This window comes from Topomyia yanbarensis, chromosome 3 (assembly GCF_030247195.1).
Source record: "Topomyia yanbarensis strain Yona2022 chromosome 3, ASM3024719v1, whole genome shotgun sequence".
NCBI lineage: Eukaryota > Metazoa > Arthropoda > Insecta > Diptera > Culicidae > Topomyia > Topomyia yanbarensis.
The window spans coordinates 414574982-414602502 of NC_080672.1; the positions used below are offsets into that span (position 1 = coordinate 414574982).

The following is a 27521-nucleotide window of genomic DNA, read 5'->3' on the forward strand; positions in this document are numbered from 1 at the left end:
AAAAAGAGGAAACGGTTGCATGTTTTGCTCAAGTCGTCCAATTTCTGGTCATGTAAACAAGCCGAATTACAACCAGCCTGTCGCCGCTGCTCGACTGAACGTGCTAAGAATATAATCTATAATTTATGTATTACTGGCGTCCTGTGACGCCACTACCTCAACATAGGAAGAAAAAAAAAGCTGCCAACCTACCAGCATGAACAGGAAAATATCTCAAAAACAAACAACCGCCTGAGAAACTGTGCAGTTGCGAAAAAGAAAATTATGAAAATCAGTACTCCCCTCCTCCTGACTCATCGAAACCACCGACCCGCCTCTAGCCCCGAAACCAAATGGCATAAAATCTTCCGGATGTTTGTTTTTCCTCCCGTCCCGTTTGTAAACTGCGCCGGGCCGTCGCGCGGAAAACTAACGGAAGGGGTCGTGTCCCAGTTGGGAGAGAAAAAAAAATCGCACTAACAAAAAACCGCGGGTAGTCCGGTGATTGCACGGAATGGATATTTGTTGTTTTTAATTAGCATTTCGGTTCCCCGAAGCGCACCGGAACTTCCCGGCCCGTACGGGTAAATCGCGCATAAACCAGAAAATCTATCGAAACTGCTAAATGGTGTTTTCTTTACGGATTCCACTGACTGCTGATGGGGTCTGCCTTCCCTCGTGGCACAGCAGCAGCAACAACTGGTTCGGGATTAGTGTGACATCAGCGCGTGGAAGTTCAACTTTTTTTCTCCCAGCTTCCAAAATTTACAGCTGTGAAAATGCTTTGGTGAAAAAATTAAGTCGAGAAAAGGTCCAACGGTCGCTTGTCGGTGGAAGTGGAAATCTAAATCATATAAGTGAAATTGGATTGAATTAGTGTTGGAAAAGCGGCGGGTGACGACCGTGACGACGACGACGACGACGATCGAGTTCACAGTGGCAGAGTGGTGGAAAATCGTGCATAAAGTGAACCCCAGCCAAGTGGCAGCTGAAACGAGCGAAGAAATATGGGTCAGGGTTAGTGATTTCTCGCCTTCTTACATATAGAAATGTTTTCGTCTGTTTGTGTTGCTTTTTTGTTTACGGTTGTGGATCTCTCTCCCCCCTTCGCGCACAGATACAAATCTCGAATATAGAATCGGAATCCTACCTCACGATGATTCCGATTAGACTTCTGTTTTAGCTGGGGGGGAAAAGGCGCGAAACAGAACACAGCAAAAATGAGGAGGAATACTGAATTAATGCAACGAGAATGATTACTAGATGCAAAAGTGACGTAATAATGAGAAATGAGTAAAAGAGGGTTGTTGGTAGCAAGGAGTTTTTATTCTCAGGTGATACGATCCTCAAAAGCGCCGATCAGCCATTTTGGTTTTAGAAACGACAGCTAACAACATTGTTTACTAGTTCTCTCCATATTTTTGCTTGGATTTCAATGGGTAAACAAAGTTGTTCGCTGTCATTTTTCTTCACCGCAGTCTGCTGTACGTTTACCTCACTCCTCACCTAGTTACTGCCAAAGACGAATCACCTTAGAACTCTAAGCACCTTGGTTGGTAGAGTTGTCTTAATATCATTACACGGAGAAAAAAATTGTTCCCAAAAGCGAGAAAAAAGTGCCTTTAATTCTGCAATAATCACGTTTTTACATTACGAAAACAGTACCATGAACAAAAATCATGTGTTTTATAATTATGTTCCATTTTCAATTAGTAACGCTCTTATTTGTGATATTTGTTTTTGTTTTGTGAACTTCAGTCATGAATTCCGCCATACCATTATTAAATCGATTTTCTATACGTGAACTAGGTCACAACTTTATGAACATTATTCATTTTATTCATAGCTATTGAAAAAACCTATTAACTCGTAAACTATTTCACGAAACCCGGAATTTTATTCATGAATCTTTTCAATCATCGTGAACTAGTTCATGATTCCAACTATAATAGTCACGATTCAATATCCATGGTCGCGAATTAGTTCACAAAATCACACAATGTTATTCATGCGTACGTGAACAGATTCCTGAATTCTAGCAAATTAGTCACAACTCACCATTAATGATCATGAACTAGTTTACAAAACCATGAAATATTTTTATATATTCGTGAACTAGTTCACGATTCCTAGTATAATAGTCACGACTTACCATTCGAGCTCATCCAATAATTCACACGATCGAAAAATATTCAGTTATTCGTGAACTGATTTATGAATGCTAGCGACTGACCATTCGTGCCGTTAAAATAGATCACAAAATAATGAAATCTTTTTCATAGAAACGTGAACTGATTCATGATTCCTAATATAATAGTCACACCTGATCATGTATGGCCGTGAAATAGTTCACAAAATCAAAAAAAAAATATCGTTCATGTGTTTGTGAACTAGTTCATGATTCCTAGTATTAATTTCACGACTGACCATTCGTGCCTGTGAAATAGTTCACAAAATCATAAAATATTATTCATGGATGTGAGGATTTCCACGAAGATCCGTCCGAAAATATTTAAAATCGTGACCATCTTAGATTCCTATGAAACTTTACACGTTTCATCGGCATGGAAGACTAAACATTTTTCACAATCAGTAAGATAATTTTAACTAAAGAGCAATTTTTTAAAAGGTCGTAAGCATTTCTACGTGCATTAATTTCAATTTTTTTTTGTTCGATTACTGTATTTTATACACCAAAACTTTCTGAGAACGAGTTTCAGGTAATGAAAATTCATGTTAAAAAAATATACACTGAAAAAAATGTTGTACCATTTTTCACAAAAACAAAAATTTTTCACAAAAACAAAAATTCACAAAAACAAAAAAAAACATTTTTTTCTAATTTTTTATATTTTGTCAACAAAAGCCTATAGAGAAACGAAACATTTTAAATGTAATTCTATGATGGAGAACTTATCGGTAAAAAAGTTTTTCTAACAATAACTTTATACATGTTTTGAAATATCATACTAATTGACATACAAAATTGCAATTTTATTACAGAATATAATGCTAAGTATCATTTTAAATCAAAATGTATCTAGCAAAAATCTTTTAGTTTTTTTTTGGAACAAAATATAATTTTGTTCCAAAAAACAGTTAATTCGTGTTATTATGCCCTTTTGAAAAGTTATTTGCGTCACCCCATCATAAGATGTCAAAAATCTAATGTATATCGTTTTAAAGACGTAAAAGAAACTTTTTCAGTGTATTTGGATTATGGTGAAGTTTCCAATAAAAAAGTTTTCCTAACAACTTCTTTTGACATATTCATACTATTTGCAGTCAAAAATACAATTTTCTTTTTGAATATGATTTTGAACGCCATTTTAAATCAAAATGCTCTTAACAAAAATTTTCCGAAATGTAGTAGTTATCGAGATGTTTCAAATTTAGTTTTAACAATACAATTCTTTTGTTTTATTACAACGTTTTCAGAAGCTATTCGTATTTCTCCATCAACAATAAAAAGTTTTTCAAAAGGCCCATAACATTTCCTGTAACTTTTTTTTTTAACATCAAGGTGATATTGTGAACCATTTCAAAGCTATACGTAAACAATCAAAATACTGTTCAACCATAGGGTCTTATGATTAAACTAAACAGTTCGATCATATTTTGGTTGGTTTCATGTAGCTTTCGAATGGGTTATAATATCACCGTCATATCAAAAGAGAAGTTACAGGAAATGTTATGGGCCTTACGAAAAACCTACTATTGTTGATGGAGAAACGCTAACAACTTCTGAAAAGATCATATTAAAACAAAAGAATTGTGTTGTTAAAACAAAATTGGAAATATCTCGATTTACATTTCGGAAAATTTTTGTTATGAACATTTTGATTTAAAATTGCGTTCAAAATCACATTCAAAAAGAAAATCGTATTTTTGACTGCAAATAGTATGAATTATAAAAATATGTCAAAAGTTGTTAGGAAAACTTTTTCATTGAAAGTTTCTCCATGATCCAAATAAACTGAAAAAGTTTCTTTTACGTCTTTGAAACGATAATCATTAGCTTGTTGACTTTTTATGATGAAGTAACGTGAATAACTTTAAAAAAAAAGAAAAAACACCCGAATTAACTGTTTTTGCTGGAACAAAATTTCAAATATCTCGAAAATTATTGCATTTTGGAAGATTTTTGTAAAATGCATTTTGATTTAAAATTATACTTAGCAATATATTCTGTAATAAAATTACAGTTTGGTATGTTAATTAGTATAAAATTTAAATACATGTATAAAATTATTGTTAGAAAAAAAATTTACCGGTAAGTTCTCCATCAATTGTATGATGTTTCTTTTCTCTTTAGGTTTTTGTCGACAAAATATAAAAAATCAGAAATTTTTTTTTGCAATTTAAATTTGTAACACAAATTTGTTTTTGTGAAAAATGACACAACATTTTTTTCAGTGTATATTTTTCTTCGTACAGAAATATTCATTACCTGTACCTCGTTCTCAGAAAGTTTTGGTGTATAAAATACAGGAATCGAACAAAAAATTGAAATAATGCACGTAGAAATGTTAACACCCTTTTGAAAAATTGCTCTTGTATCAAAATATTGCAATTGTCAGAGAAAATCATGGAGGTTCATAAACCGAACACAACTTCAAAGTTTCTTTCGAATCGACGATGGTCATATTTTGTGATCGGCTGGTTTCTCATGGAATCCCTCATTTGTGAACTGGTTCATGACTTGTAGTACATGATTCACGATCTATTTTGAGTGCTTATGATATTTAGAAGACATCCGTAATCATTTTTTATTTCATTTCATGTGAACTATTTCACAAAATTTGGGGTTTGTCGTGAAATGTAATATATTTATGTACAGCCTATAGCCTATTTATGTATTTATATATAGTAATAGGTGCGAGCAGCAGAAAACTATTAGGACCTCGAACATCATTATGCATCTGCGCTGAGCGTCAATAATATATTATAGAGCCACGAATCTTGTTCATGATGTTGTTCACAAAACAAGATTCCGCGATTCATTTATGGTTTTATGAATTAAATCATATTGTCACGTTACTCCGAGTAAAAATCAGATAGTAATTAAATATGAACAATAGTCACATTACTGCACGTGTCAAATTCGAATGCAAGCTCAAAAATAAAATATCACGATAACGTGCATATAAATCACGAAAAACGTGACTAAGATCCTGAAATCATGAACATAAATTACACTACTCGGGATAAAAATATCAAAAATCGTTACTATGATCCTGAAATCATGAACACAAATCACTTTACTGTGAATAGAAATTACGGAAATCGTGACTGAGTGCCTGAAATCATAAACATAAGTCACACTACACGGCCAGAAAATTTCGATACAAAACTCGTGAATAAAATATTACGAAAACGTGAATATAACTTACGAATATTGTGACTAAAACTCTAAAATCATGAACATAAACCGTCCCGATCAGAATGAAATAACAAGATTATAACAGAATGCAATTTTCGTAACATATTGTGTTATAAATTTGATCTCGTTAGTAGTTAAAGTAACAGAAAATTATAACAAGTAACAACGGGAGATATAGTTCTGAAATATTCTTGTTATGTGTTTCTGATCGGGGTGCTACTCTGCCAGAAAAATCCGATATTTAACTCATGAATAAAATATCACAAATAAAATAATGTGATGAGAAATTACGCAAATCGCGACTGCTTAAAATCATGACTATCGTTTTAGTTGATATACACTCAGGTTTTTTACTCGGTTTCTTTTTGCGCGGTATTTTTTACGCGTATTTTTGAATTTATGCGGTATCCATTACGCGGCATGTATCCCCGGTATAAAAAAAACCTGAGTGTACTACAAACCAGTGTATCTGCAAAGTATGAACAAGAATCTAAACTAAAACTAAATATGTCCAGAGAACAATCAAAGTAACCCAACAGAAAATTGCAATGTAACACCATGCGCCATATTTGCCCGAACTAGTTTTTTTTAAAACACGCATAGTTTCATGAATACGAGGATTATTATCCATAATTACAGGAACTGGATCACGCTTATCGTAATTCGCTCAGTTCACGAAATCGTGACTTTTGGTTCAGGAATTTATAAACGGTTTTTTTCCATGTATACAATAACAAAATATAAGAAAATGCTGTACAATGAATTCAGCTCGATTTATTTATTTATTTATAGTTAATATCAACAGACACAGTGTGATCCTAATGATAATTTCTTAATATATGATTAACGATTACAATTGCTATATTCATTGAAATATGTAATCAATTGCGATATATACATACCGATAACATCTTGATTGTGTTTAACCCTCCGGAAGTCGCGCATATGGCCTACCGAACGAGCAGCCGCAGGTGCCCTAAGACGATTTCGCTAGATTTTCAGACTGCCGTAAGGTTAACTAAAGTTCTTTTTATTTTACTTTTTATTTTACTCAATGTTTCATGGTTCATGTAGGCTTTAAAAATAAAAGAAAATAAATCAAAAGAGGCTGCAAAACTATGTATTAGTTCTCCAGAAAAAACCAGTCTTGTTGGATTATAAGAGAATGCAGTAGTTTTAAGTTTGAAATCTGGGACAGTTCTTTGGTCCAAATACTCCTATGTGCATAATTTATAATGAGACGTAAACGGTGTTACGTTCAATTCTGATCTACATCTTTTATAATTTTTTTCATTGTGTATCATTTTTTTCAAAACTTGTGCACACCTCATTTTAAAGATTTTTGTATGTAGCATCATGGTTACTGTTCGATTTTGAAATATGTTATTCAGATGTGAAAATCGCACTAAAGCAATAGGAGGAAAGGTGCAAAATTTTGCTCGCAAAAATTCAACCTAGCCCCACGCCCGGTTGGTGAAATTGTTAAACTAACGTAATAAAAGTATTCGGAAAATATCTCACCAGAAAAAGGATTCGAATCTGCAACCCTTGGGACTCCCAACTCAGAGATAGTAAAAGGGTTTTTACATTGGGCCGTAATCCCAAGGGATGCAGGTTCGAATCCTGTCTGTGGGGAGTAGGGGGGGCATTTTTTTCTCAAAATTACTTTCGTTTAACTCACCATATAGATTTCCTTTCTCCGTCGAATACCACCAAAAAGTCCATGTGGTGCTCAAAGACAAGAACTTTCTTAAGACGCCAGAACTCCAAACAATAGAAATTTTTTTGGCAATTTTCAAACGAAACCTAAAGAAGACGCGAAAGACAACTCGTCGCTACGCGAAGAAAAATTGCGATTTTTTTTGGTTGAAATCACTGTACCTTGTGATAGTCTAGAGTTATATTGAAGTTTTATATGCTTTTCTGTAGAAGAAATGTCTGAAGACAAACAATGGCATATAATTATCAAAATAAAAATATAAGCATTGAGATAAAAATTCAGTTTAAGTTTTAAACTGGAAAATATTGCATTAATGACAGTAAATTATTCACGCGAGAACGGTAAAGCGTACAGCAATATTGTCTTCTTAGTTGTTTCATGATGATCCAAGACCTTCATTTTGGTATATAGTCATAGTGATTAATCCCCCTAGAAGTGAGATATTTGTTACAATTTTATCAATCATAAAAACTGAAATGTTAAAGAACTTGTTTCTGTGTACATCTTTACTGAAGACCATACATCTTTATTCATAGTACACTCGAAGTTATAGACCGTTGTGTGTGGAACACCCCTTCAAAAATATCAACATAACTTCTTTAATATCGTAGATAAAGCTTCAGAGTGTTCCAGAAAGTTATTCGTCTTGTCAACGTATCTTTCCAGTAGAAATCTCTTGCAGCTTGCAATTTATTGTAGGGTTACCAACCGTCCTTATTTTAAAGGACATGTCCTTATTTTCTAAGTTTTTGGAAAGCGTCCTTATTTTACTTCAAATGTCCTTAATTTTAGTCTCAAACCTTTGCATATACAGGGTGGTTCAACATGAGGTTTTAAACAGGGCATTTTCTAGTAGTTAACGGGTACTAACTGCAAACTGTCATGCTATTGTAGTTTAGTATTGTTTGCCATTTCATAATGGAAAGATTTACAAATTATTCAACTACATTTCGAAAATCAGCGAACTGTGAGAAACGTGTTTAGTGCACTCCGACTATAATATGGTCGACATAATCGGCCAACTGACTCCACTATTCGCCATGGCCAATCAAAAAGTAAGAGTTTCAGTTCTCGTTATTGTATGATTAGCGAACAAATCGACCACATCCAGCACGCAGCGAAGAAAACATATCGGCGGGGACATCCCCAAGCATTGGAAACCAACACTACTCGAGTAATTAGCCAGATACCACTTGGAATACTCGAATCTGTAATCAAAAATTGGACAAGTCGAATGGACTACCTCGAGCGCCAACATGGTAATTATTTAAAAGAAATTGTTTTCAAACAATAAATGGCAAAAAATGTTCTTTCGATTGACAAATTCGCGATTTACTCCATTTATCAATTTTTTTGCTAGATTAAAAAAACGTCATGACGAATCACCCTGTATTAAATTATTCAGATCAACTTTATTCCAAGAGAATCAATTTCAATTTTCAATTCCTTCCAGTGATTTTTTTGTTGATGTATACTCTCCGCGACTCATTGCAACCAAAAGTTGTTTTACTCAGAAGTAACCAAAATTCGTTGAATAGCTCAATAGCAGGTTTGGCCAAAGTGGTTATCTTCGTTCAGTATTGGCAGTACACCATTCTAATTTGTCTCGATCGAGATTCAACGTCCCAGTTCAACCGCTGGAAAATTAGCCAGAATTCCGACTGTTTTTTCAGGATTCTCGCTCAAGTGACATAACTGGCATAACATTTGGCAGGAATGTCCTTAATTTGCTCTCAGTCCATTTGGTAACCCTATTTATTGGCTAATTTTTAATAAACGCCCCTTTTCAACGGGCAAAAACGAGTATCCAGCTTGCAATTGTTACAGATAGAAGTGCTACATCAACCCTATAAAACCAATTTAGAATAACAGTTACATCGATTTCTCAGTGATGACTGGACCGATTTGACCAAACTAAGTCTCAAATGAACGAAGTTGCGTCCTCGAAAACTGAAATCAAATTCATTTCTTTCGGACTTCCTGTTACGGAGATAGGGAAGTTTCGTTTGATCTATCTTGGAATATTCATAAAAACACCAAATATTTAGGATTCATTCTATTCGAATTCTAAATTTAACCGGACATTTAGACCAGGTTATAGCAAAGCCACAAATGCCCTCTGGGTAGGAAAAAGAAGTTCTGGGAACAATGGAAGCTTAAACCTTAAATGATTAATTGGATCTACATGAGAAACAATGTATGCCCCAGGAAAAGTTAGACAAATTACAACGCCTGGCCTGCATGGCCATAACAACAGCCAAGTATAGTGCAAATATAAAGGCCATATATTTATACCATTCTCAATAAGCTTCCAGTGCAAATGGATACCAAAAAGAGTGCATTACGGCCAGAGCATAGAAAAATTGACATCCCCGCGTGAACTTGAAAGAACTCGCCGCGATGAATGGGATGTTTGGTTCGCTTCCCTCGTCATTCGTTCTTTCGATACAGCGCATTCACGTTCGCGTATGTTTGGTTTCAGAACAGAAGAAAACTGAATTTTTTTTTCTATGCTAGCTCTGAGAGCGATTATCGAGCAATAGTGTACCGGATATAGATTTCGCTGTTCATTTATGCTCGAAATTGTAAAATATGTCAACTTTTGCCTTCAAACTGTCCACACAATAACAAATGAATGCTTTCGTTGGTGAATGAATTTGTATTTCCTTTGCGCTCAAGCGTTCGATTCTGCAGGCGTTGAAACTGAATGTTGGTTTCGGTAAATTCAACCACATATAGATAACTGAATTCGAAATGTTGTACCACTGATCAAGGTTGCGAAGAAATATTAAATTTCTTGAAGAAAATCTATTCGGCCATCTAGGTATACTGAAAGATTTCACATTTAATCCATTAGTAGCAATGAATGATGACTTGATGGAAAAATGGCTAATCTATACATCATAAATTCATGGACAAAAATCACGATTTCACGAACTGAACAATTTACGAAAATCGTGACCTAGTTCTTGAAATCATGAATAGTAATCCTCTTATTCATGAAACTGTTCGTCTTTCCAAAAAACTAGTTCTCCCCGAATAAATACACAGCGTTATACTCGAATGTATGGTTGGGTTACTGTGGTTGTTTCCTGGACTTGTTTAGCTTTTGCTATGACTCTTGTTCATGATTTGACGAGCTTAGTCGCTATTTTCGAAATTTCGGATCTTTCTGGCAAAGTAAGCGATTCACAATTTCATTAACAATTTCGTAATTCCTATTCACGTTATCGTGATATTTCAGTCAGGAGTACAGAAATTTTTGTTCTTGATTTCAGGAAATTTGTCAAGATTTTTAATGCGTTTGTCACTAGAAGTGTGATTTAAGTTCATGATTTCAGGACCCTAATAAGGATTTTTATTACTATCAGATTTTTTACTCTGAGTATCGTGACAATATGAACTAAATCATAAAAGTGTGAGTGATTCACGGTATCTGGTTGTGTGAATTATATCACGAGAACGATTTGTGGCTCTATAAGTTATTTTGTTGCTCAGCGCAGCTTTCGTTTTCTGTCCAAACATCGCACTGAACCTTATCAAACGAATAACGACGTTCGAGGTCCTAATAGTTTTCTTATATCTGCTACTCGTACCTATTCACGTTCGCTAGCAACTGGATTTAACTTCTAGACATTTCATGAAAAAGTGGATGGAACAAAAATGATTCCACGAATAATATTCCAAATTTTGTGCTACTGGTCATGTAAAAATTTCACGACCATGTGTAGAGTAGCATGAAAATAAAATTGATTAGGAATGCTTTCTAAATATCACAAGCTCACAACATAGATCATGAACCATGTACTAGGAATCATGAACCTGATCACCATCCATTAACCCATCAATAAAATTTTATGATTTGTGAATTTCACGAGATCGAATGGTAAGTCGTGACTATCGTACGAGGAATCATGAACCAATTCACGAAAACGTGAATAACATATGATTTTGTGAACTGTTTCACGAGTACGGATATTGAATCGTGACCAAACATTAGGAATCGTGAATTAGCTCACGAGGATTGAAAGGATTCATGAATAAAATTCTTAGCTTCGTTAAGTAGTTCACGAGAAAATATCTAGACTGTTTCGATTTTGTGAACTAGTCACAACTGCGAAAGCCAGATCATGATCAAGATAAAATAAATCATGAATCAATTTACGGCGTATACTCGGACTCTGAATGATGTTGCTAAATCTATTAAGGGGGTCTTTTACAATGGGAAGTGGGCAGTGTTCGAGAGAAGCCCAGATTTAATTTCGCATATGTTCTACAGAATTTGAGTTTCTCCGAATCGCCAGCCCATAAAATTTTGTATGCTGGCCGATTGATTTGTTCGTCAACTTTCCCTTTTCTTTCCCTCCGATACCATAGTTTTTTCTAAAGATTTCGTATATTTTTCGTTCCCATACGCTTCTAAACATGTCCGACGCACTTTTTCTTCCGTACGATAATCTCGGCCCAAAACAAAACAAAAAACCACTCACAGATGCTCTATACAACCTAAACCGTCAAGAATGGACCGGTAAATTCTTTATAAAATGATTTTTCCATAGACAAGCGCCATCGTGGTGTGCCGTGCTTAGTATCTCAGAAACGGCCTTTCAGTTCCCAGAAACATGCCAAGGAATATGATTCTCACCAAATCCTTGCTGTGGCGTATTCTCAGATACATATAGATTGAAATTAAACAAAGAAAAAAAATCGATTTTTTGAAACCATGAGAGTAGAAGACCCCCTTAACAAGCCATCGGCGAAAAGGTTCCATAGAAGTGATGACAGCACACCACCTTGAGGACGTCATCATATATTTTATCACCAAAAACCTTAAGAAAAAGAAACATCTCAAACTTGATTGCATGATGGAAACTTATCGCCAAAAAAGTTTTTCCAGCGATAACTTTATTCTCGTTATTACTGTTATTTATTCACTAAGGCTTTATTCTCGTTATTACTGTTATTTATTCACTTTAAATAATCGACTATCCTGGGCACACTTCTCTCCGCTTCTTATGTTAAATTTCTATCTTGGTAGTGAGCAATAGTCAGGTTTATCCTCAGCCGCTGGTTGATCATTCCATCTGCCTTCTCCCTCACTTGTGTTTGTGTCCATGTCGTAGTCGCTAGAGCTTTGATTTTCGCTCGCTGTTACATGTTTAGTGTTTTCGAGTGACTCTGATATAGCTGTCTTCTTTGTTGCTAAATTCTTCCCTAGGTATCTTAACTATTGGCTTGAGTATTCCGTGGAAAATTGTTTGTTCCCCATTTTGTTTTTGGCTGATTATCTGTGTTGTATCAGCAGACGTCGTAGGCTGTGTTGTGTAACTATCATTAGGGCGTCTACCCAGGGTATGTGTGTAGGATTCTTTGTATGTAGTTAACACCTTGGGATGATCTGTCACTGAAAGTCAAGTCAAGGGAAAAATTTTCTCCAAGTGTTGTTGGGGACGGATTCCGCTTCTCCATACTTTCACATGAATCTATTAATATAATCCGTGCTAATACGAGGTGCCAGATCGTGTAGACGAACTTCCGTCCGATCAACGATCACTACGAAGCTTTCTGCCTCGACTAAGGAGTTTTTTTCCCTCAAGCTTTATTTGGTGGGCTTAGAAGTCTTACGGTGATAAGCCGGGGTGTTTAGTACAATTATAAAAGAATAAATTTAAACTAAACGTGGTGGTACCGAAGCCAGTAAGGGTTGGATAAATCATGGTTCCATGCAGTGCTTCCGTTCGTCGTGCGGTTGTTGTTTTCTATCACTGACAGGTGGTAAATTTTTCTTGCTCGTGAGAGGATCCGTGGGTGTCGGCTATGGAGTTGAACGTTATTTTCACTACTTGTCTCGTATGATGCAACTGTACGGGTAAAACTTATGGAAGAACAAATGTGTCTATTCTCTTTAGGTTTCTGGTGACAAATCGTAAAAAATATTTTTTTTAATTTGAATTTTTAACATAAATATGTGTTCTTGTGAACAATGACACAAAAAATTTTTTTCGGTGTAATTTTTTTCGTGCAGAAGTATTCATTCCCTGTAAAACTTCTTTAGATAATTTTCCTGTATATAATACGGCAATCGAACACAATTTATTTGAAAGTGATGCACGCAAAAACGTCTACACTCTTTCGAAAAACTGCTCTTGTTTCAAAATGTTGTAATTGCCATAAAAAACATGGAAATTCATATCCCGAACACAACTGCACAGTTTTGTTCGAATCGGCGATGATCATATTTTGTGCTCGGCCGGTTTCTCGTGGAATCCCTCGGTTGAATCCTTTATCGGCGAACACGAAAGCGGATTTCGAGAAGGACAATCAACGACTGACCATCGGTTTACCCTGCGACAAACTCTGGATAAATTCCGCGAATACAACCTACGAACTCACCATTCGTTTGTGGATTTAAAGGCGACGTACGATTCAGTCGAACGAAGTAAACTGTAGCAAATAATGCTAGAGCATGGCTTTCCTACAAAACTGATTAAGATGATTCGTATAACGCTGGATGGGTCATAATAAACCATCAAAATAACCTAAAATAGATCCGACTCGTTTGTGGGGCTAGAAGAATTGAGGCAGAGCAACGCACTCTCCAATCTATTATTCTTGAAGGTGAAGGTGCGATACGAATATTTTATGTGCAAAAGAACGGAACCACTATCACAATATCTCATTTGCTTCTTTGATTCGCGGCATTTTTATCTTTAAAAAAAGAGGCTGCGAGAATCAGACAAACTACACGTCTCTGACAAGACAAAGTACATTTTAGCTGGTGGTTATCTGGTCAGTCATGAAAATAAACACGTAAAAGCGGAAATTACGGTAAAACGAGCAGTTTTTCGACCAAACGGCGTTCGGCCAAATGCTGCTAATAGGCCCACAATGTACTTCAGACCGAATAGTGAATAGTGTTATTAAAAGGTGAAGAATCTTTGAAGGTACACTGTAGCAAGTTTCACATTCATATTAAAAGTCTGGAACAAATCAATTGTAAATGTTCCTTTTTAGAAACATGAGCTGTTCCTCTAAAAAGTTATTAAAAGTTGGGGCCTCCACACGCAAATATGTTATTACTTAATTTACTGTAAGCTAAGTCATCCTTTAGTTAATTTTTGAAAAGAAAATGAAGGTACACGTCCCGTGTACTGAACGAATCAATTACCTATTACCTACAAGACATTGTCAAATGACACAGCTAACCATTAAGGGGTTATATACAACGTTGGAACTCAAAAAATAGGAAAAAATATTCTGGAAGTACATACTTTTGGAAGTTTCTGTGCGAAATTTTATCCAGATTGGAGCACTAAATTTTAAATCACAGCCGTTTGCAGCGCGCTGGTTCATCCACGAATGAAGTTAACACAAAACTTTAAACGCAATTATCTTGGAATGAAGTTTTTTGAAAAATACCGTTGCGGTGAGCATGATATCTCAAAAACTATTCATCTGATTTTCATATTTTTTTTTAAATTGTTTGTATTTACATTCTTGTGTACTTGAACGGTTCCTTTTTTATAAAAAATCCAATTCTTTGCCATGAATTTTTGTTTAAAGTTTGAACATCACAAGACTCCATTTTTAGAGTAACATGTTTTTTTGGAATTTTTTGTATTGAGAAACCGATCCGTTCAAGTATACCACAACACATATTTCTTCAATAATCTTTTTATTTTTTGGTTTTCGGGCTACGGCTTGGAAAGCGTTCACTGGCAAACTTCTGGCAAAAAAACACGCTTTTTTGAATTCAACTTGTTTTTTCAAAGAAAATTTGCAATTTGAAAAAATCACAAATTTAGCTCATTTTTACATTTCTTATAAAAGAAATGTATAGAATTCGCTCAAACTTTCAAGATTTTTTCCGAGGCCCGGAGGGCCGAGTCTTATATACCAATCGACTCAGCTCGACGATTTGGGACAATGTCTGTGTGTGTGTGTGTGTGTGTGTGTGTGTGTGTGTGTGTGTCTGTGTGTGTGTATGTAACGGACAAATTCTCATTCGTGTTTCTCAGCAATGGCTGAACCAATCTTATCCAAACCAATTTTAAATGAAAGAACTAAAAAACAGTATGAACGCTATTAATTTGTTTTTGATTCTGATGTTTAGTTGTCAAGATATGAATTTTTGAATGCGTAAAAATGGCGTTTTTTGCAGTTTTTTTAAATTATCTGCCGAAATTGACTATACAGATTAACAATTTATATGTTTTTCGACAGCTTTAACGAATACCTTTCGAACAAGCTATAGATTGTTGACTATTATCGGACTATTATCAAAAGATATATTTATAATTAAATGCGGACGAAAGATTTTTATCATTTCCCATTGCCAGAAATATCACCAAAAACATGTAATCTATTATTAACGCCAAAACGGCTTATTTTAGGTCAATAGTATCTTCGGAGAATTTAATGGAAGTAATATGCTCTTTCTTTTGGTATTGTGCTTTTGCTGATTAATCCCCCTATGAGTGAGATATTTTCACAAATTTTCTTGGAAGTGATTATAACGAAATGATGCCTTCAGCAAATTGGTAGCTCTTACTTTTGCGAATAACTTTACTGAAGACTTCAAATATCTATTTTGAATACTTTAAAAGTTATGGATTGTTGTTTGTGGATTACCTTTTGTCGCCTATTTATTGTTCAATATAGTAATAATCCATTGAAATAAGCCAAACATTATTTCGATAAATCGAATTTTGTATTTCATTTTTCTATCTACAACCGCTAGAAATAATCACCGAACACTTCCAAGTTATCTGGAAGGAACTTGATAACTTATCAGTGCAAAAATGTTCATTTGTGCGAACCTTCTGACTGCAATTTTTCTAACTTATGACCATCGGATCGATCTGAAACCTTTCGGTAAATGAAAAGCGAAATAAATAACTCCAAGCAACGGCGTAGCCAAGAGAAGGTTTTAACACCATACAGCCCCCCCCACCACACAAAAAAAAAATTGGATTGGAGTTGAAAATTTATTGATGCAAACTGATTTGATTCAATATTACAATAACATTATCTGATCCGTAGATTGATAACCTGTTGTTGTAAACATCATGAGGACTTTTGATAAATTGTCGGAATGGGGTCCTGATATGTAACTGATCTATTGGTCTTGATTTCACAGTTGTCTAATAGCATCAATATCAAATTCATGCCTGAAAACCTTCCAATAGAAAATTCCAGAGTTCTGTAATAAATCATAATCCTCAGATTTCTTTTCAAATTTTCAGCTTTTTTCCTACACAATATTGCGAAAGCTTATTAAACAATTTTTCCTAATAGGTTTGTGAAAATTATAAACTATTTGAAATTTTTTAACAGTTTTATTTTTTATTTAACCGTGATTTTTTAATAAATAGTGATCATCGCTTCACAACGTAGTCTATTTTTCATGGTTTGCGGTGAGCACGAACTCTCGAATTGCTGAACTGAAAATTATGGAATAGAAATTATTTTTTAGTATTCTTTACAGACCCGCTGGTGCCCTAAGACGATTTCGCTAGATTTTTAGAGCACTGTGCACTAGACTGCCCAGAAAAATGATGAATTTTTGAAAACTCAATCGACCCACCCCTGAGTCGATTCCTAGTCCCACCAGAAGTACTTGTACCAAATTTGAAGCAAATCGGACAAGTCTAACTACCGGACCAACGTGCCTGAAGTTTATATTGGATTTTTCAACAATTTACATGGAGAAAACTCACTCGCTCGTATTTTCGCCGCTAGGTGGCACTGTATACAACGTATTATCACTGTAAGTGAAAATAAGAAAGATATTTCAATTATCTACAACTTTGTCGAAGACTGCTAGTAAATCCGACTTTGTTAAAAGAAGTTATTAAACTTTTAACGAAGTGATGTCTGAGTCAGTTTTGCATGGGGCCTAACAGTGCATGGTTGTGTATCAGTACTCGACTCCCGCGAACTATATATTTTTGTGAAATAATGGTTAGATTTAGCCGAATAGTATGTTTACAAGAATTATAATAAATAATACGAGTTATGTTTTGGTTAGAAAATTTTAGTTCCACCTGTGACCGCATAGAGGGCGTCACTACTAACTTTTCATAGAAGAGAGATAGAGTATCAAGATGTTCAGAAGAAATACTGAAAAATGCCTGTTCTATAACTTTGTAGAAGACACCAACTTTCTATCTCTTTCCGTTGAAAAGTTAGTGTTGGCGCCCTCTATGCGGTAACAGGTGGAACTAAAATTTTCTAATCAAAGCATGACTCGTATTATCTACTATAATTCTTCTGAACATACTATTGAGCTAAACCTAACGATCATTTCACAAAAATGTTTAGTTCGTGTGAATCGAGTACTGATACACAACCATGCACTATTAGGCTCCATGCAAAACTGACTCAGACATCACTTCGTTAAAAGTTTAATAACTTCTTTTAACAAAGTCGGATTTACTTGCAGTCTTCGACGAAGTTGTAGACAATTCAATTATCCTTCTTATTTTCACTTACAGTGATAATACGATGCATACAGTGCCACCTAGCGGTGAAAATGCGTGCTGGTGGGTTTTCTCCATGTAAATTGTTGAAAATTCCCATACAAACTTCAGGCCCGTTGGTCCGGTAGTTAGACTTGTCCGATTTGCTTCAAATTTGGTGCAAGTACTCCTGGTGGGACTAGGATTCGACGCAGAGGTGGGCCGATAGGGATCATTTTTTCCTGTCACCCTACTGTGCACCCAGTGCATTAACGCAAGTGACGGAAGGTTATCGAAAAGTTTCGTGAAAATGAAAGTTCCAGTAATGATGATGATTTTCCCAAACGGTTCGTTTTCGTGAGGTTTTTATTTGTTCTTTGGCATTAGGATTAGCGATAATAATTCAAATCAAGAATACTACTGGGAAGTCACCTTTAGAAAAAGTCGATGTCGAAGTAAAATTTGAAACTATGCACGCATGTACTTCAGAGATAGCGTGATATCAGGAGCTGCGATTTCATTTCAACGCTTTTTTTGTGAAAAGGGCGATACTTACAAATGTAAACATAGGGCTTTTTTCTTACATGCGAATGAGGGCTTTGAAACGCAACAAATTAACCTAAAAATTTTGATTCTACGATATTGCTTTCTTAAACTACAGCAAAAAATACAACGGGCGAAACTGTATTTTTGTTTGCTTATTTAAAGTTTCGCCCTCCACGCTCCATGCAAACAAACAGAACGATACTTTTTTTGCTAGCAGTTTAGAGGCGAAACTGTTATTTTCGTATTTTTTAGGATTATCAGACTGATACCAGCTGTAAATAGTAACAATGATCTCTATTGAAAAAACCCGGACGAAATCGGTGGTGTAAAACGGTAGTTATTGTAAAAAAACGTAAGGGCGATACTTCAATGCTGATAGATGGGACCGAAAAAGTAAACAATCGCCAAAGGGGCGATACTATCATTTTGTCAATTTCAATAGCAAAAACAAATTTTAATTTAATAATTTCAAATACTTTATGAAGTTTTGGGTTTCGATCACTGAATCATGCAAGCTAGAATGTCAAAAAACACAATAGTTCTTAAATAGGAAATAAAACCAAGTCTGGAAATATTCACTGTTGATTTTCTTTGAATGGTATCACTGCTAGTATCGCCCTTTTCAAGAAAAAGCGTTGATTTCTTTGTTCTCAGTCGCGTTGGAAATTTGAGTAAAATATAAACTTCAAATCGATTAAAAAAATCGTTTTTTTTGTTTCAGTACAATATATAACCCCTTTAGGAAAATTCAGTTTTCCCACCACAATATAGATATTTTATTAACAGAGTATTAACAATAATTCGTTGGTATGTCTATTTCATGGGCCTTTTTTTCGCTTTCCCATTGATTTGGTTTGAGATTTCTAGCACTGATGTTGTCCTATGCTGATTTGAGCGATTCTCTGAGTCCTGCCACTATCCCATGTAGTATGTGTTATCAAAAACATCGCGAAGCATCAAGTTCTAAATGTTCTCAAACGATATAATATCCGAAGAGAGTGATAAGAATTATAAGAAATGTCTCATCACACTGTGAGGTGGATTAAAAGCGTTTTTCACCACAACTTTGTATATAATCCCGTGAACTACGATATTATGTTTCAATAATTGAAATTTTTACCATTAATTCATCAATACCAAAATTTATTTGACAAGGTAAACATCCAATAGACAGCAAATGATTGTTAAAAGGATAACACAACTCATAACAATTAGATATAACTAGTCACATAATTTTATTCCTAAAATGTAAGTAAATTGCAGATAAAACTATTTGTATACTAGTATATAGTGAATTACAAAAACCAGATAATTTGTTTCGATTATAGAAGATGTAATGATAAGATCATTTTCCTCTTTTTGAGACTTAGATAAATTACTACTTTTATGTACCGAGGTTGGGAACCGAGCGCAGGTGAACTGCGTACAATGCAACCTACTTACCAATTACGCTATGCCTTCTCCCTTAAGATTGATTTGATAAAAAGTAAAAGTATTTGAAATTTTTAGAGTTGCAGCACGATTTAATAAATTTCCATAAATAACCCTTCGTCAGAATCCAAAAATATTAAACACAAAATGAAACACAGAGTTAAATACGTAAAACGTCACTTTTGCATCTATTCTGTAATGAAAACCATTCTCAGCGAAATTTCAACTCCAGCCCTCCCCCGAACAGTAGGCGGGCTAACCCCCCACACAACACATCACGTGACAGAACTGCCTTTCCCCCTCCGCGTAAACCCGTTTTGTGCCGTTTGATCCAACACCATGCTGTGAACCCGTCTAGTAACCGAGTGTCATCTCTGATTTCGCAGAATCCCGGCAGCAGTCGTTCAAGATTGGCCCCAAATTCAAGGCACGGGCCACCGGATCAGGTAACTAGTGTATTAGTTTTGTTTACTGCCACTAACAAGAAGAATCACGTACCGTACCGTACCTTTTGTGTTGCTCTTTCACCCTTATCGTGGATCCGCCTTTTCTATGGCTTGAATACGTAAGCGAGAGACAGACAGTGCGAAAGAGAGCAATGGTTAGACAAATTAACTGCCATGTTTCGTCATGTGCCGTCGTTTGTCCTCATTAGTGTTCTCGCGCGTGGATCGATCGTTTGGCGAAAGTACCTAGGGAAACGACAGCAGATCCGTAACTGTCTAGATTTTTACTGCAGATACTTTACCTGTCGGAGCTAATATTTCAATTAGGCACGCAGCAGTGCGATCCGTTTGGATTAGTCACGTTCAGCCATGGTCGGCCAATGGTCCACTAAATGTTTGCCAAAAACGATAGAAGGATGCAGATTTGACTTAGTTTGTTATGGTGGTTTGTGAGATTTATAGACCCTAACTAGAAGTTAATAATTATTCGGTAGGCCAATCCTGATTCGTTAAGTTCCGCTGGAAAGTAATGAACATTATCCTCCAAAATCCATCTGCATTACGATTAACTTTAATGAAACGTATAAATAACAAGGGAAAACGTAATGCGATCAAACCAGAAACCAAATGTGCCGGCTAATGGTTTAAAATAGCTTTTCTGACAAATCAGTGCGGACTATTTTTAGACACTTCTGTCGAAATCAATCAAAATTATCCGGCCACCGGTTCATTCCAGCGAAACACACCGTCGTGTGCCCTTCATCGGCTTCGTCGTCGTACCGTAGGACAATTTACGTGGGCGGTGCAGTGCTGCCGTGCATATTTGTAATTAGGGGGAAAAGTTACCTTAAATCATTTCCGAATCAAGATCAGAAATAGCAACAAATCCTGACTGCTAGGAAACACTGCACAAACAAACAACTTTTTCAACAAGGAATTCAAATTTTACCAAGAAAATTATCGGTCGATTATTATTTTGATTTGATTTCCCAAATTCGGCATCACTTTTGTCTGTAGCCAGCATCAACTCGGTTGAACCATTCAAAACCGTAAAAACTTTGCCAGAGGAATAAGCAAAAAAAAAATAATGAACTCATTTTAGTCACGCTTTTCCTCTGGCGCGCACTTTCCATCCATCCATCCGTGTGCACCAATCCAATAAACATCCCACAGACAAACTCTGATCCGTGGAATTGATGCGGCGAGACTATGACCACACCAAGATTTTCTTATTCTTAGCCGCGATGACGAAGTACTGTTTTTCCACCTCGGTTGCGCTCCCACCTTGGATAAACATTGGCTGTGCGCCAGAACCATTCAGAAGTTTAGTGAATAATATAAGTGCAATGGCATCATAATGTCTACAAAGAGTTGTTTTTTCTTAAATGTCATCAAAGTTGGTGTTGCTGAAAAGAAACTTACCACAGTTTATGCTCCCTAATGAAGGTTTTTTCTAGCGCCGAAACGTCGAGCAAAATTTTCTTCTGATGTTATTTTACACTAAATAATAATGATTATAGTTCTATTTTTGGTAATTTAACTGTTGCTGTTTTGAGGTTCCGCGAAAATCCGGTTCCTTTGTAGAACAACCGCTGGTGATGCTCTAAGGTGACGTCTGCTCGCTACACTCTGCCGAAATCTGATGAGACGGTTGCATAAGATTTGTATACATTCGACAGAAAACAATCTGATGGAACGAATCGAATGAGAAGATTTGTATCTAAAATTAGAGGTCGTGAGGTGCAGCCAGTGTTTTTTCTTTGGTTTTCAGAATGGTAGTAGTAAGAGGAATTGCGCGAAACGCGAACATCCGTGCCACCACCTACCCGGTCGAAAGTTGGGTTGAGCATCGTAGGGAGGAGTAAAATTGTTTTGGAAAACAGTGACTAACGACATGATTTACGAATCTAAACAAATGTGCAAGAATTTATTGTATTGCTCGGTTCGTGTTTTGAACGCACAGTTATTTTATTTTTTTGAACAATAGCGTCGCACACCTGCAGTTGTGAAAGAGGGCACCATCATCGGTGGAATTGGAATCGAGCTTCGATTTTAGTAGTCGAATAACTAAGATAGACAATCTGTATGAACTGGTTAGAAACCAAATTGAAAAGAAAGACAGATTTCAGATTAGAGATTACAGATTATCGAATATAGATCACAGATCACAGACGACGGATAGCAACTGATAGATACCATGATCGTCCCTTAATTACGCAACGTTGTTTTAAAACAACATTGCGAAAAACATCTCCAATTATCGTAGTAACGTATTAAATGGGTCTGGGTTATTTGGCATAAAGTTATTCGGCATAAGGTCATTTAGCATAACGAACATTTGGCAAAATAATTATTTGGCATAATGGTCATTTAGCATAATTTTTTGAACTGATCAGATTGAAGGTCATGATTTCTAATTTTGCGTAAACTGGGGGTTATTAGGCACAATGGACATTTGCCATAATTCTGAGAAGTGATTACACTAGAGGTCATTTATCATTTTTTATCTACAGGGAAACGTACACAATTACGGACACACACTATGCGAAAAATAAGTTCATTCGGCATAATTTTGTACCGTGCGACTACTAAAGGTCCCAAATTAATTAGTTACGCCACATCGCTTGCGACTTGAAGCGCTGTGCTGTCTGACGCCGCTGTCGCTCAACCGGACTTAAACTAATTATTTGTTTGAGTAATCCGGGCAAACGAGTGGATCACAGGTTTGCTTGCTAGGGGCCAGCGCTTCCAACGGCGGGTCGGTGGCCACCTCGCCTGGCGAATCCTCAGCTACTTTGCTTCGGATCTTTGGTGTCGGTTATTTGGGAAATCCGCATTACACTGGCTTCGCTCCAAGTGCTAGAGCAGTGTAACAACCGATGATTCAATATGTGTAAGTTCATAATATAATATAAACCATCGTTTAAGAAACTTGGCGATATTCAGAAATGATAAAGTTAACTATCGTTTGGATTGACCGTTTTACAATGCAAAAGAACAGCTCATGATATAAAAAAGGATGATAATGATACTTTTATTTATTGAAACACTATATGGAAAACTAAAATTCCGTGGCGATCATAATAATGACAACCAAAACAAAACACGTCTGGTGGATCGCAGTTCTAGTGCGCTACATCAACAACACCTGTAAAATCTACACTATACTACAACGTAAGTCATAGGCAAACAATCCAAAATTGTAAAAATGAACAAACACAAGAATTTCGAAATTCGAACTCAAAAGAACTAGCACTAGGAACCGGAAGCTCATCAAACACAAGAAGTAAAAACAATTGCGGATTTTCGTTAATATCGGTTCAAGTGCGTTCATGGGGAGACCCAAAATTGTGAAGTAAAACGACTGAAGGGTCAAACTGAATGCTCTGTAATTGGCGCAGCCTAAACAGACTTCTCAAACAGATCGCTGATGCTCTGTCAATGACGGAGTATTCTGCTTTTGGAAATGCATGTAGTAACCCTTATTTATAGATAATAACGCTGCTAAATCGTTATGCAAAAACTTGGAGGATATTTTTTATTTAAATCATTAAATTAAATGTTTAGAAGGTCATGTTTTCAAGTTAACAATCATTCTTCTTAATATGATTAACAAATTAGTTACTTAAAAATATGTGATGAAAGTGCTTTAAAGCCGAAACGTAGTGTATACATCCAAGTTTAATCTACAAGGTTTTTACAAAAAAAATTTCGCAGATTTTTCAATTGACGCTTATTATCTCTTTTTTTTTCGGCTAAAATAAAATAGTCCTTTGGAATGCGCCGTTTTGAAACCCAGAATGGCGACGTCCGATTTAGCGAAATATGCCAAAACTCAATTAACATTTTCGGAATGAGATTGACGAAAATGTTTTAGAAGCGAGTGTTATTTAGGTGCGACTTTAAGTACACATCTGACATCTACTCGTCAAGCCTATTCGGAACATAAGTCGCCATCGTGGATTTCAAAATTGGTCCAATCATCAATTACTTACTAACCCCTTTTATCTAAGGCCCATACTGATATGAATGTATTTTATTTAAAATTTCTAAGTTTTTTCATAATCCTCGAAAAGATGTCAATTTTTCGTGTTCGTGCTTTGTGCCGGGCAGCTTCGAGAAAGACCCACTTGATGGGGTACTGGGTTTCAAGCAAGATTTGTCGTGAAGTACTACCCACTGAACTTTTTCGGACCTTTTGTCATCTATTTTCGGTCCAGAAGAAAAGCTGATACTTAATATTGAAAAGATTTCGAAAGACCCAATGGAACAGGCCGCATTCGAAATTTCAAAAGTTCGCTCAAATAAGCTCGAAGTTGTGATTTCCTGTCTAAAGCAGTATTGCTTGATAGAAGATCCTTGCGAAGAAGTACCTTGTCTATGTACCAGCATATAACGTTGAGATAAATGGTGTAGTCACCGTTTAACATGCGTTGATCTGCTGGAGTTGCCGAAGTTGGCCGTTTCAAAGACCCACTGCTCAAGCCAGCAAAGATTTTGCATTGAAAGAGATTGCATTTGTGTTGCATGTGTTCCTCGCGCGTATTTGCACCCACACCAATAGATCGATCGTTCTCCGAAACCGTGTTTTTCATATTGACGAACACGATCACTCAAAAACTATTCAACGGATTGACTTCATTTTTTATAAGATGAATCTTTTCGCTCGTTTTCTAAGTTTCATAGAAATATAAATGGGACAGACCACATTCAAGGACAGTAAAGCAGACAACCATCAAAGCTGTACCAATGATCAAGAGAATTTAAGTCTACTTGATCCCAGGAGAAGTTACCCGATAACACAAAGTTGCCGGTGCTTAACCTAGGCCCAATCAGTCTTACACTAAGATGAATCGTTGGTTGAAATGTAGAGCCACTTGAGATTTTTGGTGATCCTGGAAGCGCTGAAAATTCCTCGTTGGATCTTTAATTTCTAAGACCAGAGGCTGTTGACGTTGGTTTCGTGTGTGCACTTCCTTAAAGTTTTTTAGCAGCCTTCCAAGAGAATTTTTTCAGCCTTTACAAGGAATCCCATCTGCCTATGGTTTTAAGTAGTAGTAACAGATGTCCCAACAAGTGGATGGTCAGAGTCGTGCTCTTCCTGAACCAATAATCTGTCGTGCTGATTGACGTAGCTCCCTTTAATATTTCTGCAAAAGAGTGCTTAAAGCGTCTTTTATGAATGCTTCTCCGGGCGCTGATTGTTCGCGCGGTATACCACTAGATTATGTGAACTCTTCCCACAACAAAGCCACACTTTTAAGAATTCCCAATACACGAATCATTCCAATGAATCTGTACGCACTTGCCACCTTATTCTTATCGGTAGTGCAATACCTGACGCGCGGTACAAATAGCAGATACGAGTTTGATGGCACATCCTATTTTGTTCCAACCTGTACGATTGCCATTGAAAATCTTTGCTGATTGAGAAGCCTTGGGGTTCTTGAAGTAGCCAGTTTCGTGCTTCAGTAGATCCATGCATAACAAACTCGAATCGGTGATCACACCATCGATCTCTACTTTATGGGCAGGCATGTAGACGCGGTAGACCTTCGTGAATTATTTGTCGCCAGTAGTGCCACTGACTGCTTTAGACAGGATATTACAATCTTGGCAAACTCTCGAATATCTGTCACGGTTAAATATTTCACGTCCTTACACTCATCGGGGAAGAAAAGGAATGTTAGTTAAACAAACGCTGTTGTGAAGCCCGTGTATACCTCTGCATCTCCAAGTTTGTCACCGGAAGTACACACCTAGAAAAAATAGTGTAAATTTACGTCTCCTGACCCTGGCATATACGAGCATAAAAAATGACTTAGTTTTACGTTTGATTTTAATTTTACATGACGCTTAATTTCGTAAATCATGTAATTTTACTCCACATACAACGTTTGTTCTGAATGGTAGGAAGTGTAATTTTATGTCATCGGGCATGTAAAGTATATGTTTCATGTAAAATTAAATGGAACACGGTTTCGTAAATTACGGTTTGTTGAATTGTGTCATGTTTGCAATTACGTCAACGATAAAATTCAGATTTTTTTGGTGTGTAGTTTTTGTTAATAGGCTAGGGTAAAGAGTCACACAAATGTGGATCCACCTTGATAAGTGATACGATCTATGCAACTCTCAGAAGTTTTATCATGTGTTTATTGCTCTGGGCAGCCGGTTGCCGAGAATCTAGGATAGATTTAGCGTTTGTTGAATTAATTTGGAAATGCTCGGTTTATAAAAAAGCAACTTTAGCTGCGTGGAAAGAAACTAAACGCACCAAAGCACTATTTTGCTGCAACAATTCCTCCACTTGGGCTCTTCAGCTGGATATCGAATTATCCACGGAAGAATTTAAGCTAGGAATATTTTCAGGTCAGATAATTGATATCAATTTCAATCAAGTTCTAATGTCCGTTTTTTGTTTTACGTTTTATCACGACTTTTTAAGTTTCACCTTCTGATTTATTTACTGCATAATACACAAAAGAAAGCAATATTTCAGTTATCTGCCGAAGCATCTTAGGAAAAGTTCCACCCGCAAACGGATAAAGCAAACACCGTCCTTCCAGTTCAAATGTAGATACATTTTCCTTTGATACTGCTTTTCCTCAGTCGAAAAAAAATCTCTAATCTCTTCTGATGCCAGCAAGTCGATTGCCGCATTTGTACACGCAGCGGAGAACAAATCAACAATGTAGAACTGAAGCGGTCAAGAAAAACACCGCTGGCTGGGCTGAACAATGTTGTGGGTGGCGTGTGGACCAGCGCAGCTGGTGGTCAGATTTTATGTAACGTTTTAAAAATAGATGAATAACAAATCTAAATCTCGCCTGGATAGGTCATCGTCAGCTTCTATTGCAGGCTGGACGAATGAGATGAATTTCGTTCGTCGCTTGATTTGCTTTCATCTGAACATCACCTGCCTGCCTGCCAGGTGAGCATCTCTAAAAGTGATCACGTTCTCACTGTTTATAATTAGATTAGTTTATTTGCCCTTTATCTGTGTGGTTTTGCACCGTACGTCAATTGTAATTAAGACGGCAAGTCGTAGTTTAGAGGTCTTATCGTCAGCCAGGACCGGCATTCTCTTTGACGATGCCAAGTCCGTCGTTGAGCGCTGACACTATGGTTTATGTATGCACAAGACATGTTTCCGTGCCGTGCTGATGAAATTATGAAAACGACAATCTGTATAAACATGAATAAATTACGATCTTCGTAAATTTAGCATCGTCCTGAGCTGCAAAGTGAAGGCGTCGCGTCGGTCGTCCATCCGACCCTTTCGTGCCAATGGAAGTCCCTTCTGATTCGCTCTAAACCTTTCTACACTGATTTGATTGCACCCGTTACGGCAATCGGTCCGAGGACCGGTTAACAATTTTCCCATTCATTTACCTCGGCAAACTCGGTGTCGGACCGAAGACCGTAATCTTGTTTTGCTGATGCCAACACAACTGGCTATTGATATATGTGGGTGTCTACGGTTCGGACTACACAAGATGACCATCGGCTGTCGGAATTCATGCCTAAAACAAGGGGCTCAAAGAACAAACAAA

At 36.4% G+C, this 27521-nt stretch overlaps 1 protein-coding gene across 20 annotated transcripts in view; it reads left to right on the top strand.

Annotated features, from left to right (window-relative positions):
• LOC131691248 (sorbin and SH3 domain-containing protein 1) overlaps positions 1-27521 on the top strand; it is a 410190-nt gene that overhangs the window by 197559 nt on the left and 185110 nt on the right. For 14 of the 20 annotated variants that reach the window (XM_058977505.1, XM_058977502.1, XM_058977500.1 and 11 more), the window contains one exon: positions 19906-19965. The exons of 5 other annotated variants lie outside the window; for them this stretch is intronic. In XM_058977505.1, coding sequence (XP_058833488.1) covers positions 19906-19965 — 60 coding nt within the window. Of the gene's footprint in view, positions 1-734; positions 997-19905; positions 19966-27521 lie in introns of all 20 variants that reach the window. One more of the 20 variants, XM_058977508.1, reaches the window with a different exon arrangement.